Source organism: Epinephelus lanceolatus, chromosome 7 (assembly GCF_041903045.1).
Source record: "Epinephelus lanceolatus isolate andai-2023 chromosome 7, ASM4190304v1, whole genome shotgun sequence".
NCBI classification, from domain to species: Eukaryota; Metazoa; Chordata; class Actinopteri; order Perciformes; family Serranidae; genus Epinephelus; species Epinephelus lanceolatus.
Window position 1 is genome coordinate 37081128 of NC_135740.1, and position 18476 is coordinate 37099603.

At 39.4% G+C, this 18476-nt stretch overlaps 2 protein-coding genes across 3 annotated transcripts; both read right to left on the reverse strand.

Annotated features, from left to right (window-relative positions):
• Positions 1-3271: 3271 nt before the first annotated feature.
• Positions 3272-8142, reverse strand: spata4 (spermatogenesis associated 4). The gene is made up of 6 exons (XM_033632511.2): positions 7906-8142; positions 5868-5997; positions 5575-5693; positions 4659-4879; positions 4438-4542; positions 3272-4257 (listed from the first exon to the last, which is right to left on the reverse strand). Exons 1-6 carry the CDS (start codon positions 8004-8006, stop codon positions 4166-4168), a joined length of 768 nt encoding a protein of 255 aa, XP_033488402.1. The 5' UTR covers positions 8007-8142; the 3' UTR covers positions 3272-4165.
• Positions 8143-8721: 579 nt separating this feature from the next.
• asb5a (ankyrin repeat and SOCS box containing 5a) lies at positions 8722-17800 on the reverse strand. 2 transcript variants are annotated; one of them, XM_033632508.2, is made up of 7 exons: positions 17406-17800; positions 14960-15039; positions 12389-12496; positions 12013-12163; positions 10581-10715; positions 9558-9749; positions 8722-9317 (listed from the first exon to the last, which is right to left on the reverse strand). In XM_033632508.2, exons 1-7 carry the CDS (start codon positions 17608-17610, stop codon positions 9190-9192), a joined length of 999 nt encoding a protein of 332 aa, XP_033488399.1. In that variant the 5' UTR covers positions 17611-17800; the 3' UTR covers positions 8722-9189. The 2 variants fall into 2 exon arrangements, with proteins under 2 accessions (XP_033488399.1, XP_078025626.1); XM_078169500.1 differs by lacking the exon at positions 17406-17800 and adding an exon at positions 16389-16692.
• Positions 17801-18476: the final 676 nt, after the last annotated feature.

Below are 18476 nucleotides of genomic sequence, written 5' to 3' on the forward strand. Positions count from 1 at the left end.
CCATTCTTCTGCTTCGGAACCTAATAAATTCAGATTGCTGAAATGTGTTTGGCTTACAGATTCAGTTGTTTATTTTTCCCGTGCCAGTTATTAATTACGAAATAGAAACTTAATTACAAGCCCCGTGTGTTGTTTTGGTACTGTTTCAGTTTTGATTGAACACTTCTGATCTAAATACTTATTTTACACAAACTGTAAATAGCAGCGATAAAATGAGGTCTGTCAGGCTGAATTGAGCTCCAATCTAATGAATAATGTTTTAATATTTGTTTAAGTGGTATTGTTTGCATGTGGCACATAAAAAAAATACTAATTTGCACTTAATTAGATTTAGTCTCTTGGGATTTTGAAAATGAACAACAACAGGGACCAGCCGCTTGCTGGTGACTAATGCATTGCAACTAAATTGAAAATATGTAAATGAATAAAAGCAGTTCATTAGTGGTTACTGAATAAATACATATGGATATTAGAATCTGACCTGCACATGACTTTTCACACGTCTGTGCGCATGCCGACACACACATATACACAAGGTGCCACACCCTTGGCTTGAATAGCACGGCCACACACTAGGTTACCGTGGCTTTGTTAATAGGGGTGGGAGATTTGCTGTGGGGCAATGGGGGGAGGGGTTTTTTTTTCTAGGGGAATCCTTAGCTTACAAAGACTCACAATACCTCCAATGGCTAGTCGTGTTCCTGTCTGTGCTTCCAACAAGATGCTGACCCCCCTTCCCCCTGCTGCATCCCCACGCCTTTGCCACTATAGCTTCCTTCACACTGTGGGTACCAAGATGCCGATAGGAAAAATCAGCAGATGGTGAAACACTTTCTGAGGGCATTTTAGGCATCCTCGGCTTCTAACATCAGTTCCCTGGCATCTCGTATTTTCATCACAAATGCTATGTGTTTTATACACGAAGCTGGTGTTTCCATATCGGATGAAAGGCCTTGTGTATTTTTTGTATGCATGCATGTGCAGCTTAAAATCCTCCAGCCACTGCCTGTGCTCATGACCAACAGAAGGAGCCAAAGAAGCTCAGTAAGCTTATTAATGTCTCCTGGTCGGTCTCCAGTATGGGCTTGCTAGTTGCTATAGCAACCAGGACCTAGATATTGTTAAGCAGAAGAGGCGTGTGGATGTAGAATAAATATAAACATCACCCTGTAACCCTGGCAGGTGCTTTTTATGTAAAACAGCCCATCTCACTTGTCATTATTAGTGTTTACAGTAATTTATTGTGCAATATAAAAAGCACGTGTAAGGACCCTGGCTATTGTGTGGTACACAGTACACTTGCTGTTTTGCATTTATATGGTATCACTTGGCTGCTGACCTCACAATCTGGATTTTCAGTATAAAGCGATGGATGCAACTGAATGTGAGGCTTGACACTGAAAATCCAAATTCCGATGCTCATCTCCCAGCGCCTGCAGAAATCAACAGGCGACAGCGCTCTCCGTCTTAAGTGCTGATGTGTGTTCACGCCCAGTCAAGCTGAGGGAAATCAAAAGACACTGAAAGATTAAGGAGGTCAGGTTTTACAGCTCCACTGAGGGAGGCAGGGAAAGAGGCTTTACCAGCCATTGACTACCACGGGGAAAAGGATGGGCTGCTCTCAAAGAGACCATGAGATATATCACAGGCTGGTGGATTTGTTTAAATGTCAGAGATCCACTCTCATAAAATGGTTGATGAATGATTTTGTTGAAAAAGTGTCATGTTTCAACATTTTGTTTACAGTTTAGCATTAGCTGTCTTTTGATTTTGCTGTTGACCCAATTGATGCTCTCCTCCTCCCGCAGCAGATTACAGATTCTGTTGCATCGCTATGGCAGCAATAAATCTCATGGTCATCTGTAGCTAATAGTCTGTTGAGGCTGTGCAGATCATATCATTACAGCATTGTCCTATCTCTCTATTGAAAGCCCAGGCTCTTAGACCACATGAGAAGCCAGGCAGTCAGCCAGAAACACTTATCATCCTGTCATCCGTTTTTCACTAGCTTCACAGCTCAATTGTACTGTACACTGAGCATCCATAAGAGCTCGGAGATTTGGGGCCAGTAGGGTGATCTAAATCTCAAAGTGAATCTGAGTGGCTTTGGCACCAGAAAAGAATTGTTCTCTGCTAAGTATGCAAAAATAAACGCACAAAGAAAATGCAGGATTACCATGGATGTATTCTTGTGGCTTTCCAGAATTCAGTGTGGATTAAATTGGTTTAAAGCATAAGCCTAAAAACATATCCATAGCACCATTCAGTTGGTTTCCCCTGCCAGTGTGTTAAAATTGTACATTGGTTTATACATGGTTAATAAGAGATACACATGTACTCAGTATTAAATGTCGCACCAGCAGTAACCATGATGCATATTAGCCACAGAATTTGATATCACACTATTGGCTGACTTGCTGACGAGCAAGGACCACAAATCAGGAATAAAAAAAGTCTGCAGTTTTTATTGTAAATTATAAACAGCTGATGCTTAAAAAGTATAAGAAAACAGAATTTAAATGTTAGCTTCAACCTAAAACTGAACTTGTCTGTCCTCAAACATGAATGCATCTTTAATACATTAGGTTGTAAGAAGCTGTTGTTGCACTCCTGAAAAAATCATCAACCACGAGCAGAATTACTCTCCTGTAACTGGCTCAGTGACTGAATAATTAAAAACATCAAAATGTGTCTGTCAGGAAAGAAACTTCTGGGGTTTTTTGTGTGTAGTCTGTACAGACATGGTGACATGACACAGTTCAGATCACACACACAGATCCAATAAAGGAGCACCACATATTGTGTCATTAATGCTGAGGATCTATGTGTACCTACAATCTAATAGCCATCCAACAAACTCGGGATCCATGTTAAATTTGGACAGTCATGGCCAAAATACAGAACTGGGTTATGTTAACACTAAAGGGAGAAGGTTTAAAATAGATGATGTTGGGCCTGCAAAATTAAATTTGGTGACAGTGTGGACAAGTCCTCTCTTGTTCCAGTATGAAAAACATTAGTGATCCGTTACATCCCCGCGTTATCTCCTTTTTGACAAGTTCCTAAAATCCCTCCATAACCAGTGAGGTGAGGACACTGCTACACAATCATTATCACAGGAATGGCATTTTCACCCAAAACCACAATTGTTTAGCTTCTTCTGCTGCTCTAGATGGCACAAGATGTGTCAGCACATTTAATTTGTGTAACCACAGGCAAAGTTTTATTGACATGTTCACAGAAAAACACCTTTGAAAGTCAAGGCCTGTGATTCATCATGTAGTATTCCACACATATTGACACTGCAGTCCATACAAGTGCTGAAATCTATTCAACCAGAGGCTAGAAAATTCACAACATTAATGATGATCAAGCAATCCAATTTAGGAATCAGGTATAAGTTGCACATCATTTTACCAGCATTTGGCGAATCATGATTTCTTATAATGCAGATTAAAAAAAGTCTGTGTGTTGCCTCAGTGATGGTAAAGAAGGGAGGATGCATGTTAGCAGATACTTTGGCTTGTCATTGTAGGAAAATCACAGGTGTATTTAACAATATTAATGATGGCAGCTGTATTCAATTTAGGGGATGTCCTGATGTGGTGCATGCTGGCTCACTGGAATAGCTCACTGAGACACTTAATGGAACTGTGATATTAATGTCATCAATTTCACCTATGTTTTTCCTATTATGACATGTCAAAAAGCCTGCTGTAAAAATGGTCCATTGGTGGGAAAAGAAACATCAGGAGTAGCATCTTAGCACTTAGGACGGTGAGCAACACAAACAGATGAACAGCAAGCTTGTCAGTTTCGGCTGCACACACTGATTTATTTCCTCTTTTTGTCAATGGTACACCTACAGCAGTGGGTATTAGTCTAAAAGACATAGAGGAGAACTCTGCTCATGACTCAATGCTGCCACCTACTGGTACAAACTGGCATAGCCCAGACATGATGGTGGAGGCACAGTGACATTACATAAGCCATAACAAACAGTGACGTCTGTCTTTCAAAACAAATTATACTCCAGTTTATACTTGTGAGGCACAAGAGTTAAAATAGGCTATGCTCTGAAGAACTGTGACACATCAATACATTAAGTGACACACACACACACAATATATAATAACAGAGCACAGAGCTCCATCCAGCTCCTTTACTAGTTAACCAGTGAGCGTCTGACAGGCTGGTGCACCTTTATCTCCTTGAAGGAAACAGCAGCTCCTCTCCACGTCGATGAGGAGCACAACTCTAAAATGGCAGAAATTGGAAAATAGATTGTTTAGACACTGCTGTGTGTCAAAACAAACCGTCATTATTTGCCCAAAACATAAGAATCTGCTACAACTAAATGATGCATTTAAGCTCATTTGTAGAATCAACACTCTCTGCTGATCATTGTTTGGAGAGAAAATAAGACTTAACGCTTACTTGCTGTAGTGTCTCCATATGAAGCAAAGCACTCATCACAGCCACTGGATGACAGAAGATTTTTGGCTGCCAGCCGACCCAGATTAGGCTTCACATTAAAACGCCCTGTAGCCAAAGAAATTGTCAAAATTGTTCCAAAGGAGAAACAAATACAGAAACGTTATCAAAGCAGTCTATATTTGCCTCAATAGAAAGCATGATATCACCCCTGGGTGGCTCACCGGGGTTGAGTATCCTCTCTGCAGCCTTGTGCTCCAGGTGCCTGTGGAGGATCATTTCTGCCTTCCTCTGGTTTGTGCTAATGTCGGGCTCGGCCATGATCTCCGTTATCCTCAGGTTGTTCTTGATGGCCTTGGAGGCCGTGGAACGGGCCACTGTGGGCAGAAGCTCCTGGTACTCTTGGTCAGTGAAGTCCGACATTGGGCGTTGAACTTCTCTGATGCTGAGAAGGGAAACTTAAGAAAATCAGAACATCTACAGATCTCTGTTGTTTACATGTTTTGTGACTATCATTACACTGTGCAAATGTGCTGTATACCAGCTGACTGGCACCCTTTTTTAGTGTGTTTACTTAGGCTCAAGAAACCACTAGAAACCAATTAGCGGGGTGTTGATAGTTTTTTAATTGCCCACATATTGTTAAAATCTTCGTGATCCAGTTAAAGTCATTGTTCAGTATCAGCATCCTTTAGTTTTTATAGTTGTAATAAGCAGTGATGTGTGTAAGATGTTATAGCAATGTCAACATTACAAGAAGGTTACATGCATTGTATAGTTTTATATGTAGTTACATCTAACACATTCCTTAGAGGTACATAAGCTAAACAATTTGGCAATAGTCAATTCACAGTAATGTCTCACACCAAAAAGAAACTGGGAAACTTATGAGCTAATAACACACACGCTTGAGTGCCTTACTGAGTACCTTACTACTGCAGTGTACTAATATCACTAAAGTAAACTAGCTGTGAAAATTATACAACAAAATAGTCAGGACAATTAGTTTTTCTAACCTCCAGGTATACATAAGATGCTATATAAACTCCCCATCTGTCTGGTTAAAGAAGAAAAGCAGCTGATGTTTTTGAATCTGCCTCAATCTCAAACGCTCTTGTTCTCCACCCAATCAACACATACCTCCGGTTAGTTAAGACAGTATAAACCTCCTGCACCAACAATTCAGCTGCTCCTGGTTTACAGTGGATGACTCCATCAATAACTTCTTTCATTAAGTGCAGATTCTGCTTCTGTAGAGACTGGGACAATGAAAACTTTTAGTAATTATCTGATGCAAAATAAGGACCTGAAAGTGGAGTCATTTTTAATACTAATTTAGCAGTCCACTAAAGGCAAAATTAAACCATATTTAATTCACATGCCAACTGAACTGAGCTGCTCATTATATTTTTAGATTTCTTTCCTCCTCTTACCTTTTCTATTTGGCTCCAGTTCCTCTGTTTGGCAGAAAGTGAAGTTCCTTTGTCATATGAATGTATTGGAAAATCGTGGGAGTAATAACGAGACAATATCTCTGCGACAAGGAAACCATTGGAAAAATCTCTGTGGAAAAAAGTATGGAGAACAGACTGAGTATATTTACTCCACCAGTGAAATCTACTTTGAAAAGTTTGCTGTCTTTGGAATGCATTGATGTTTGTCAGCATTTTATTGTAAGTCCCTGTATTGTACAACCCAAATTCCAAAATAGTTGGGATGCTACAGAAAACATATATTATAAATCTTATTTGATCTATATTCAATTAAATACAAAACAGAGATGAGATATTTAATGTATTTAATGCAACAAGTTCCAAAAAAGTTAGGACCAGGAGCATGTTTACCACTGTTTTACATCACCATTTCTTCTAACAACACCCAGTAAACTTTTATGAACTGAGGACACTCATTATTAAAATTTTGAACACAAAGTTCTGTCCTTTTCTTGTTGATTTATGACTTTAGTTGCTCAGTAGTCCAGGGTCTCCATTGCCGTATTTTGTGCTTCATAATGTGCCCCACATTTTTAATGGGATACAGGTCTGGACTGCAGGCAGGCCAGTCTGGTGCCGGTTGTTACAGGTGCAGAATGTGGTGTGACACTGCCTTGCTAGAATAAGCAGAAGTGTCCCCTAAAAGATGCTGTCTGCATGACAGCATATGTTTTAGCATTCATGGTGTCTTCACAGATATGCTAGTTACCCATAATGCCATGGGTATGAAAACACCCCACAGATGCTGGCTTTTAAACTTTGTGGCAGTGACAATTTGTATGATCTTTTTCTTCTGTAGCCTGGAGGACACAACGCTCGTGATTTCCAAAAAAACAGTTTGAAATGTAGACTCGTCAGACCACAGTCTTAATTTGCATTTTTACATGCAGCAACAAACTTTGTTTACTGACAATGGTTATCCAAAGTGTTTTTGAGCCCATGGCATGTAGTAATATCTATTATACAATCTTATCATTTTTAATGCCATGCTGCCTGAGGGGTTAAAGGTCACAGCCATTTAATGGTGGTTTTCAGCTTTGCCCTTTTCATGCTGAGGTTTCTCCAGATTTATCTGAATGTTTTGATGATAAAATTCCTTGCAATTGTGCGTTGAGAAACATTGTTCTTAAACTGCTGGGACTGCTTGCCCATGCAGTTTTTCACAAAGTGACTATCAAGGATGCTCTTATCATACTCAGTCATGACACTTTAATCTGTTAACAGTTGACCTGTTTACCAGTGGAACGATCCAAAGAGGTGTCGAGGTGTCTGTCTGTCTATCACATTCACAGTAAATGTATACTTACAAAAAAATATAAAATACAGTTCACCGATCTGACCATTAAATATCTTATCTTTGTACTTCATTCAATTAAATATAGGTTAAACTTGATTCACAAATCATTGCAGTCTGTTTTAATTACATTTAGATGAAATTGGGGTTGTATATTTAGCTTTGTTACGTGGTGCAACGGTACAGGACACTCCTGTAAAATCATTTTATTTCTCGGTGAGGCCCTTTCGAGGTTAAATAAAGTTATCAGTACTAGCATCATTAGCATCAGCTAAATGCTGGTTAAATATGCAATTGGAGACTAGATTTGCTTTTTTCACCAGCTAATAAAACAATGGTAATCTATTGAGTGGCTGGTAGGTTTTATAGCCCACCAGTCACGGTGGCAAGTGGACAAAAAGTTAGTTTCCAACCGTGGCTGGCGCTAACTACGTTAAATAGACTCGTTAGTTGTAGCTAGCATGCTAGCTAAACCCAACTGAAACAACGGTTAACACGAACCTACGTAATAACGTTATGTCACCGAGACCTGTATAGTAACTGACTGTTAAACTACATTTATGTCAACTTTATAGTCTGGAAATTGACCTGCAAATACTTCTTTATCAGCGCTCATTGGGACGTGTATTCTGTTAGCTAAGTTAGCTCAGTTGCGGTTTGTGTAGATGAACTCTTTAACGTTACCTGCGCACATTCTTCGGATAAAATGACAGGTCGAGGCTCTGCAGCCATTTCACCACTTCTCTCGGCAGTCCTGTCTTTTTGGGAGACTGTGGGTAAGACATACCGCTGTCAAGGTGATGAAATCTACAAACAAATAATGTTTTACTGTTAACTATACAGCAAGTCAATCCATATAATCATGCTAAACCCCAATTAACTCGACCGGTTTCCCCTACAGCCGGTGGACTTTGTTTATGTTTCCATGGCAACGACAGGACACACTGCTCCGACATGTGGCAGCACAGACAGCAGTGCTGTTTACTGCCCCTCAGAGGATGTTACAGTAATAGGCCTACACAATTTTATGGAGGATTTCCAATACATTAATTTTACCAGTATACAATATGAAATAGAGGAAGACATGAAATATATAATTCTGTCAATACAGGCATGTGATACAGCCATGAAAGTGGGAAACAGGTCCGTATAAACATCCAAAACTCAGCTCAGTGTTATGAAATGTTATTTCACACTGCTATTTATTCATGTGATTTTGTCCACAATGTCTTTGAAGCTTTATTTAATTGTGGTAGATAGTAATGTAGCTATTGTCTCAGCAGTAGAAATAAACACTTGCTGCTCCACTCCCTCATATTTTCCATTTGGGACTTAACAGTAAAGTCAGCTGCCTCCAGCTGTCAGTACTCTGTAATCCGAGCTTAAACATGTCAACTATTTTTGTTTTCAAACTTTTTGTATTAATGATTCTCCCTCTGCACCTCCAAGTCAAACATCATTAGCAACACAGCCTGCAAAGACAACATATTTTGGAATGCATGGGATTTCAAAACAATTTTAATCATCTAGTTGTGTGCAGTGTGTTATATATCAGATGCAAAACTATGTATAGTCATTTACATATACTGTGCATTTATACAACATTATATAAAGTTTTCAAAGTGCATCACTCTCTGATTGCTATCACAACTAACAAGGAATCTTCTAAATACGGCACACCTGAATGACAAATAATATGTTTATGTTTTATATTTTAATCATATTTTATCCAGGGAAGGCTATGCCTCAAACGTTATTTTTTTAAACTCCTTGCTTTAACATTCATCCAAGTCCACAATCACATATGGGATGCAGGCCAGCTCAACACAGCTTGGTACTGCCAGCTACTCAGTGGCTACTCAGTGACTAATTGACTGGTAGCTAAAATTAAAAGTAGGAAGAGTTCATGGAGTGGATGCGCTTTTTCTGTCTTTAAGTCCAATTTATGCAGGCAGTTTGTTCTGCCTGTCATTGGTACTGCAGGTAGTTACTAATTCTGTTGGGCAGGGGAAGGTGGGAAAGAAGGTGGAGTCTGTCACGGCCGACGCAGCTCCTGATGCACTGACGACACAGCTGGCTCAGCAGTCTCGGTGTAGCTATGGAGATAAGACAATGAAGCATTATATAGCCTGTTTCTAATGCATAAGTGGGAATCATTGACTACAGTTGACATTTTCTTAACTGTCATGCCACAAGCTAAGATAAAAGGAGCGTGAAGGACAAATTTTACATCTGTCAATGGAGTTCTAACACAGACATCAACACAATAAGTTAGACAAAAGAGATTCAAACATAGGTCTCTAGTAGCTTACAAAAAAGTACTAGTGTTGTTGTACCTTCATATAGCAGTAGAAAGCCCTCTGTTAGACTGCTGGGTGGAGCCACATCTACCGGCCTCTGAAACTCAGTGTTCCTGGCATTAATGTCTGCACCAAAGTCCAGCAGCAGCTTCACTACAGCTGTGCTGTCCTTTTCTGCAGCTGCATGTAAGGGTGAATCCAGGGACTTGCCTTTCTGTACATTTGCACCTGTGAGGAGGACAACTTGATTATCCATCTTAGACAGAGTTCAGATGGAAAAGCTTCAGTGTCAGATACGTGTTGTGTTCATAGTAATCCAGGAGTTGATTTGTGACTATATATTCTTATTTTTATTTTTAATGTAACTGCCTTCCCCTGTAGCCCTCTACATAACAATTTATTACATTTCCCAGAAATTACTTTCAACACCCCTGAGTGAACTTGTTACTTTCAATCAAAGGTAGCCAGCAGTATGGGCATACAAATAGCTTGAAAATGTAATCAGTCAGCTGTGGGCTACATGTAGCTGCTGTGCTGCTCCCTACTCAATTGCATCATGTGGTGCGTCTGCATTACTGAGGCCAGTAGCAGTAAAAAATACAGTGTATGTGTTTTGTTGCCGCCTCCGACTGAATTCCCTTTATATGGTCTTGAGAAAGATACTTTTTAGAGTTTCGGAAAAAACTGACAGGCTAACACCTCCCACTGGTGTTTTCCATTGCCTTGATGATTTACATAACTGACAAAAAATAAAGCTGTTTTGTTGCTGCTGTGCTGAAAATGCCTGTCATCTGCAATCAGGTGGTTCATCAGGAATAATGAGAGTACAGCAACGTAAGGCCACACAAATGTTTTGTCAAAATGCTGTTTTTGTTTGTCAGGTGCTAAATGATTTCAAAAAGGCCTTTTAAAATCTACTGTGCGTGCATATTTGTTTATGTATTTATTTCCCTTTCCCTCCACACTAAATGTGCTTGCGTAACCTTGTGTGTATGTTCAAACAGGACGTGTGCCCGTCTGTGCGGAGATGTAAAGATCCACACTGTGCTGCGAGCTGACCTTCCCTCAGGAGTTTCCTGGCACACTCCAGCTCTTGGCAGACGCAGGCTGTGTAGAGCGCTGTGCCCAGGTGAGGAATGTCCATGTCCACATCTGCCCCCCAAGTCACCAGAGCCTCCACACAACCGTAATGACCTGGACGTAATGAAGCATGAAGACAGTAATCAGTAAGTGACAATGCGAAATAATTCTCCAAGCTGTCTGCTTGGGTCATGTTGAGATTTATTTTTAAAGCTGTTTTTCACGGTGCGGGTGTGTATGGAAGTGCTTTATAGCACAGTAAAGGACACAAATATAGGTTGAGAGACAGGATGTAGTGAAGGCTGTAGTTGTAGAGTTATATATGGGTTCGTTATATATTAAAGGTCTAATAATCCTCATTAAAATGTCTAAAATCAGCGAGACCAGTGTTACATATTTTGCTGAGTTGTGTACATAGAGTATCCCAAACATTTCCAAAAATGCTCAAACATTACAGAGACATCTGTAACTTTAATCAAGGACCCAGTCCATGTCATTTGGTTGCATCATATCCTCTGTGTGCATGTGTCAGGTTTGTGGTTGTCTGCCAGAAGGTGTCATAAATGGACTTTTTTATCTGGTTTTAGGCCACATTTTTACAATGCACCTTTCAGATCTTGGTTGTTTTTACCTAAATATTTTACCCAGATGGAGGATTTAAGTCATTGGATGTCTGGATTTAACTTTATCAGAGAAAAATGCTGAGCGCACGTTAGCAGCAACTAGGCTCCAGCCCCTGCTGCGCTGAATAGTGTCGCAGAAACAAAGATTTTGAATCTGAAACTGCTTTATTCAGTGTATACACCAGTTTAAATCACAGGGTTGGTTTGTTCTGGAGAGGGGGAGACCTCTGCTGATAATTCGGCCCCTGGTAAAAACCTCTTAAGTGTCTGATTCTGAGTGTATCAGAGAAAATGATGACAGGAGCTGGGCTAGTAAACCCTTCTGCAATGAGCTGAAGAACGTCGGAGAAACAGTGATTTTTAACATAAAACTGCTTTATTCTTATTCTTTTTTTTTTTTGTTTTACCAGTTTAAAACACTTAAAACATTTCTTTTAGAGAGGAAGAGACCTAGGTAGATAATTCAACTCCTTGTAAAAACTTCTTGAATGATGAACACTGTAGGAATACTAACTGGGAGAAACTGACTGCAGTGACTTTTGTTGTTGCACTGATTGAGAGACCCCTATATTATTGTACATTTAATAACACACAGGGTGGCGATGCTGTTATATGAGATAACGAACACCAGCAGCAACACAGATACAATGGGCACTGAATTTGTGACAGCTAACTGCCACACAACACTGTTTAGATGTACACTAAATTAAGAAGTCATTAGAAAACTACCTGATATAATACTAGTTGATGCATTTTGTCATAATGCAAAACACTTTGTAATAACATACCTTTGCTTGTAGCTTCATGTATTGGTGATGGATGGTATACAGCACTCTGGGGTTTTGCTCCATTTTCCAAAAGAACTTCAGTGCATGCCACGCTGCCCACTGCACAGGCGTTGAACAGAGGGGTGACTCCATCAATCGTGGAAGCATTGACCTGTAAACACATTTTCTTAAATTGTTATTTTTAGGCCTTGTTTAACGATGCAAGTTGACTAATAGCAACAGCCTGGGGGAACAGTTGAAGGGGAACAACAACCTAATAGCTCTACAGTGACTGTAGAATACGAGCAGCATTGCTCATTTGTTACTTCTCCCCAGCCGCGGAAATGACATTTGACCTGTGCAGCATAGCAGCATTAAAGGCCAATATGTGACTTACATTTGCTCCTGCATCTATGAGAGCTCTGGCACAGGTGACGTGGTCTCCGACACAGGCCTCATGAAGGGGTGTCACATGGTCTATTGTCAGAACATTCACACTGTGACCCTGGAAACCAAATCACACAGCCACAGATATTTAGATGTTACATGATGCATTAAGTAATACGTGACCTTTGTCAGCCTCTATTGGTGAAAACTAGGAACTGCAAGATCATAAACAGAGCTTATCGTCTTTTATAAAACAGACCTGTCCTCCTCAGTTATGGCTGTCAGTAATTGACTAACTATAATGTACAGTCACATTAGAATAATAGAGATGAATAAGCTTGCTAATTAAAGTGCAGATCCAATAGAAGAGAGAACTAATATATCACCATGCAGAATACTGTAATGTTATCGCTGCTTTGTCATGAGCTTGTTTGAGTGAAGAACAAGACATTGTTGGCTTCATAGCTCAAATGACTTGACTCTCTTGTAGCACACTCCTCAATTTGTGAGCAGCTGGAAATGCATGTGGGAGAGGAGATTCTCCCTTAAATCAGCAACTCTGTCAACCCTTTCAGATACTTTATACAATGCTTAAGTAATACTTGTTATTATGGTGATTCTGTGCTGCATGTTTGTACTTCAAAAACATGTTTTAGTGCTGTATTGTCTAAGATGCCAAGTCATGAAATTGTAAGCTTAGGTAAACATGTCAGCATCTCACCTGAGATTTACTTAAGAACACAAGATTTATTATTAATGGCCAGATGTTGACTGTTTACCTTCCATGTTTTGCATGTTATTGTAAGTAAACAACCTGTGCAACAGCAGAATTGCAAGCAGCCAGTAATAGCCAAGAGAAAGCTTTGGCTTTGACAACGTTAGCAACAATCTCATGGCCCTATTAAATATCAAACTTCAAAGGTGCTGCATGCAACTTTGGAGAAATATAGTTGATTGTTGAGTCTCAAATCCAGGTCGTGAAATACTAACGCTTTCGGTTGGTAGTTGGACTGAACACCAACCCAAAGTGACCGTATTTGACGACCTGGGAATGAGACTCAATCAACTATTCTTCTCCAGAAGCACTTATAGCACTTGTATTTATTCATACCCAAAGACAACCCAGATTGCTTTACAAAATCACACAGGTAAAAGCACAAGAAACAGATGATAAAACCAGTAATAACAAGCAAAGCAAAAGCATAGAATGAAAAAATAAAGGCAAACAGGCGAAAACACACAGAGTAAAACAATAAAAACAACAAACTAATAAATACATTTGATTTACAATAAAAGAAATAAAGAGCAGTGGTAAACAGGTGCGCCTTTAGCTTGGATTTTAAAATGGTCAGCTTTGTCTCAGGTCTCCTGGCAGTTTGTTCCACATGTGAGCAGCATAAAAGCCAAAGGCAGCTTCACCATATTTAGTTTTGACTCTGGGAACAACCACTGATCCAGAGCCAGCTGACCTGAGAGGTCTGTGAGGTCCATAGTGGGTCAGCAGATGTGACAAGTGCTGTGGACCTTAACATTCAGTGATTTAGAGACAAGCAGTAGAATTTTAAAGTTGATTCTGTATTAGTGGTATCATACAGTGTCGTGTTAGTCTGGTAATACAGTGGCACTCTCAGAACATTCTGAAGCCTGTACTTGACTGTAGGAATGCCAAAATGTTGCATGTTTCCTAGATAACCTGAGTGATCCCTTATTTTCATCTAACCCTCTTTTTTAACATTTAAACTAGACTTGAGTGGTATCAGTTATTTCATGCCTTCCTGACATTTCGCTGGGGTGCACTGTATTTGATTGTATTTTTGTAAAAAAAAAAAAAAAAAAAAAGCTGAAGTGCTGGTAATAGAAGTCATTACGGTGCCCCACTCTACTGTTGTCTCAGCTGGGAAATGAGTCCGAGCCAGTTCTCCATGTTTCACAAGCTCAAATGTCAAGGAGGAAATAGTTACACCTATTTTCCTTATAAAACAGAACACAGCTGTACACCTTCTGAATTCAAGTTTCTCTCCTTCACTGAACTAAGACTAGCTTAAATGCCTTATTATTTAAATCGTAAAACGCTTAGTTTAAGTCAAGACATGAATAAACAAATCTCACCAAAACTGTCTCGGTTAGTCCTCCATTGTTCCAGCAATCACCAGCTCTGGGTTGGTCAAAATAAATTCTTAAGTCATCAAGTTAAATGTGCCCTTGCTGGCTGGTTTTTTACAAGTTCTGTAATGTTATCCCCATCACTCGCAGTCGCCATCTTTCTCAGCTCAGTTGCTGAGAAGAGACTGACCTCTGGTGGCAGGTGCTGGGCACTGTATCACCTCAATAGTGTCCCTGTATTAGTTTAAAAGTTAGGAAGAGGAATGTCTGTATTTTTGACGGTATTGAAAATCATACTTTCTGGATTTCTAAATACCCTGGTTTACCATATTACTGTGATACCATATGCCTAATCTAAACCAGGATTCAGCAAAGGCACTGATATAAATTTAGTTGCACAAGGGACAGTTACAACAGACCCCATGTGTCCAGATGAGGTGATGCACATAACTCTCCTAGGGGACTGTGTTCTCTTCACCTGTAAAATGAGGGTCTTCAGAGCCAGGAGGCGGCCCTGACTCGCAGCATCGTGGAGGGGTGAGCGGTCCGCCCAGGATCCTGCAGTGAGAATATGAAGTCAGAGCTTACTTTCATTTACGTTTACTGTTAGGCTGATGCGCTTATACAGAGCCATGAACAATAATTGCAGAACAAGCATAAAATCCTAAGTTACTAACATTAGCAAGAAGATGTTAGTCAGAACCTCTGCATACACAGATATTCTGTCTTCCCTAAAGTATTAATAAAGTACTGGTACATACAATATGTTTGATTGTAAAGCTTGTTAAACGCCTAGTGTGCAGGATTTAGGGGGATATATTGTTAGAAATGGAATATAATAAGTATTTTTTCTTTTGTGTATATCACCTGAAAATAAGAATCACGGAGCAGGTCCTCATCTCTGGAGATCGCCACGTTACACCACCATGTTTCTACAGCAGCCCAGAACGGACAAACCAAACACTGGCTCTAGATAGGGCCATTTGTGTTTTTGCATTGGCCATTCAAAAAAACCACTGACTTTTTAAAAAAAATGAAACTGTTTTATTCAACGTTTCCACCCATTTAAATCACAAGATTATTTGTTTTGTAGCGAAAGAGATCCCTGCGGATAATTCGGTTCCCAGTCAAAACCTCCTTTAAGTCTGGATCTTAAGCTATCAGGGAAAAAAGATGAGCACACTTTAGCAGGTTCTGGGCTAGCAGCCAGTTTACGACATACCGAACAGCGTTGGAGAAACACTGATTTATGACATGAAACAGCTTTATGTAGTGCTTTTACCAGTTAAATCACTGCTTGCATTAAAAACCTCCTGAACGATTAACACTTAAGGAATTCCAACTGGGAGAAGTTTCAACTGGTTGCAGTTTGCAGTCCTCAGCACCAGATGTCACTAAGTCCCCCTGAATCTCAGACACTGTTCCTTTAAATGACTATAATATAATTTTGTTTGGAGGAATATAATAGAAGATCGAAATTAAGCATTACATATCAGTGAAAACAAGTGTGATTCCTGTCCTTATGAAATTATATTATGTAGCCTGATATTTTCGTCTTATCAAATCTTGTTTATTCCTCATGTCTGATAACATTATGATTTCTTTGTTGTTAACAAAGCGTAGCTGCTTAATCAAATCCAGCCACAAATCTAATTTGATCAATTTTCCATCATCTTGATATGTTTATCAACGTCATATTTTAACCTTTCGGGTCATGTTTGTACCCTTCATGTTCCAAGAGTTAATGCACGGGGCACTGTATCATTATGTGACTAATGGTGCTTGAAAAGTCCTTATGCAGTAAACTCAGCGCATTAACACATCATTCACATGAGTGATTAATATAAGCTTGAGAAATAAGCAGCAAGCATTTGATGTTATTTGGCAAAAAATGTCATGAAGCACACCGAAGTCAATGTCCAGAATTACAGCCGATACATTCCACACGTTTTCGTAATCATCCCTAACTTCCTCCATTGTGATCATAATTTGCAGATAATAATCAACCTAATGTTTTCTATTAAACTCAAGCTCTTTTATTCATGCACCCTATTTTCCTTGACTGACATTAATTTGAAGTACGGGTATAAAAGACCCGAGCTACAGACATCAAACAGATTTCTCAGAACAAGGAAGACCATATGTACAGGACCGTGACTAATACCCTAAGCTTAGCTAATTAGTATTCCGTGGAGTGGGTCCACTTTAAATTAAACATCCCCTTGAATGATAGATACAGATTATGTTGTCGTCGTGTCTCTCTTCCCCCAGAATGTGCCTTCGAACTGCCTGTCCCTGAGAATGTGGAGTGTTGTTTTGGTTGCTGTCTGAGTGTGAAAGGGTGCACTGCATAGCTGGGAATGGAAACTAGGGCAGGGTGGGGGTGGGGGCATGAGGGGGAGGGGGGGGGTATCATGACTATGTTCTATTAATACATTAGAGAAAAAGAGCTGCCAGCCTACAGTGTCTTCCTTTAATATTGAATGTACAGCACAGGATTTATAAGTAGCTATTAAGCTGATGAAAGAAAAGTAGGCTATCATTCATATCTATGGTTTGTAATAATGTGAATACAATTAAAGGCTCTTATACTCATTGGATTAGCAATGCAGCATTTATAGCTCATTTGTAAACATGGAAATTTGGAGTGCGTGTGTGTGGTTGTGTGTTAGCCAGGAGTATTGTGACTTGATTTGAAAGGGAACAAGATGATATATTCTGCCTATGACCTTATACACCTGAGATCCAACATACTGCCTGGTGTATAGTGTAAACACAGCTGTAGTGTTGCTACATTTTACACCAAATGTGCCTTGAGCGCACAAATATATGCTTAAAATTATGCAGTTTGTGGAATGAAGCAACCACCTCAAGACAAAAACAAACCTTCAAGGCTTTTTATGTTTTGTTCTGAGAGTACTCACTGTGCTGTTGACCATAATCATAGAACTCTGCTGATATCCTGGCAGCCTCTTTACGGTTCCCACGGACAATGTAGAAGTATGTCAGCAAGTTGAGAGAAATCTTAATAAAGAGCTTAAAGCAGAAGAGTGCCAAGATGCTGAGGTAAACATTAGACAACTGGGCCGCGAAGGGCTTGTTGGTGAGTTCCTGTGTTGGGTCTGACATTTCCTCCGGCACGTTACAGAGGGGCTTTGGTTATGATGAAGACAGGATCGGATGCCACTCCAAAAAGCACAAGAGTAGCCTACTTTTTCTCCCAGTGTACTGACTGGTTGGCTGGTCCAGGCTCGAAAAAAATGCCCTGCAGCTGCTACTGTGCCTGAGAGCAATTGCAGTGTTTAGTGAGTGAGTGCATGTGTGTGTGTATGTGTGTGTGGGTGTTCACAAGCCATACAAATAAAGTTATGCACACAGTGGCACCTGCAGTCCCAAATGTGACATGATTTTTTTTTTTTTGTGTGTGTGTGCATACAATTAAACTCATAATGGTTTTTAATTTATAATAATTCAAGTGAATTATATTTAATTGAATATATGGAATAATTTCAAATCATGGCAGTATGAATAAATGCAATAAAAATATATTAAAATATTGTTTGCATTGATTTTCACTCATTAGTATGTAATTCTGGACAAATGAGATAAAAAAACAAAAAAACAAAACAAAAAAACAGCAAATTACAGATGTAAAATGGAATTTACATTAAAAGTAATGGAAATATTAAAACTGGACAATATGGCTCCAGTCAGACATAAATGCTTATGTATAGGCCCATTTAGCATAATGTTGTGAGCATAGAAATTAAGTGATTCTCTCATTTTATTTCCATAGTTTTGAGCCTTTTGTTTTTCTAAATGTTGGTTAACTTAGGTACAAAATCATTCATAAATGTCAGCGTGGTTCCCAAATATTTTTCTAATTTATTTTTTAATTATTACAACAATTCTTAGTCATAATTTATTTCTATATTTATTTTACAATAACATTAAAAGTGTCCTCAGTGTCTCCTCCTTGTGAATGGTACTTTACT

Excerpts from the sequence above, each read along its gene's own strand:
- asb5a (XM_033632508.2), bottom strand. The coding sequence starts at position 17,610 with ATGTCAGACCCAACACAGGAACTCACCAACAAGCCCTTCGCGGCCCAG. Across the intron at positions 12,497-14,959 it reads TGAAGACCCTCATTTTACAG|GGTCACAGTGTGAATGTTCT; the intron begins GTGAAGAGAACA and ends TTTGGTTTCCAG. Across the intron at positions 9,750-10,580 it reads CAGGAAACTCCTGAGGGAAG|GTGCAAATGTACAGAAAGGC; the intron begins GTCAGCTCGCAG and ends TCCTCCTCACAG.
- spata4 (XM_033632511.2), bottom strand. The coding sequence starts at position 8,006 with ATGTCTTACCCACAGTCTCCCAAAAAGACAGGACTGCCGAGAGAAGTG. Across the intron at positions 5,998-7,905 it reads TATCCGAAGAATGTGCGCAG|AGATTTTTCCAATGGTTTCC; the intron begins GTAACGTTAAAG and ends TTTTTTCCACAG. Across the intron at positions 5,694-5,867 it reads ACTGGAGCCAAATAGAAAAG|TCTCTACAGAAGCAGAATCT; the intron begins GTAAGAGGAGGA and ends TCATTGTCCCAG.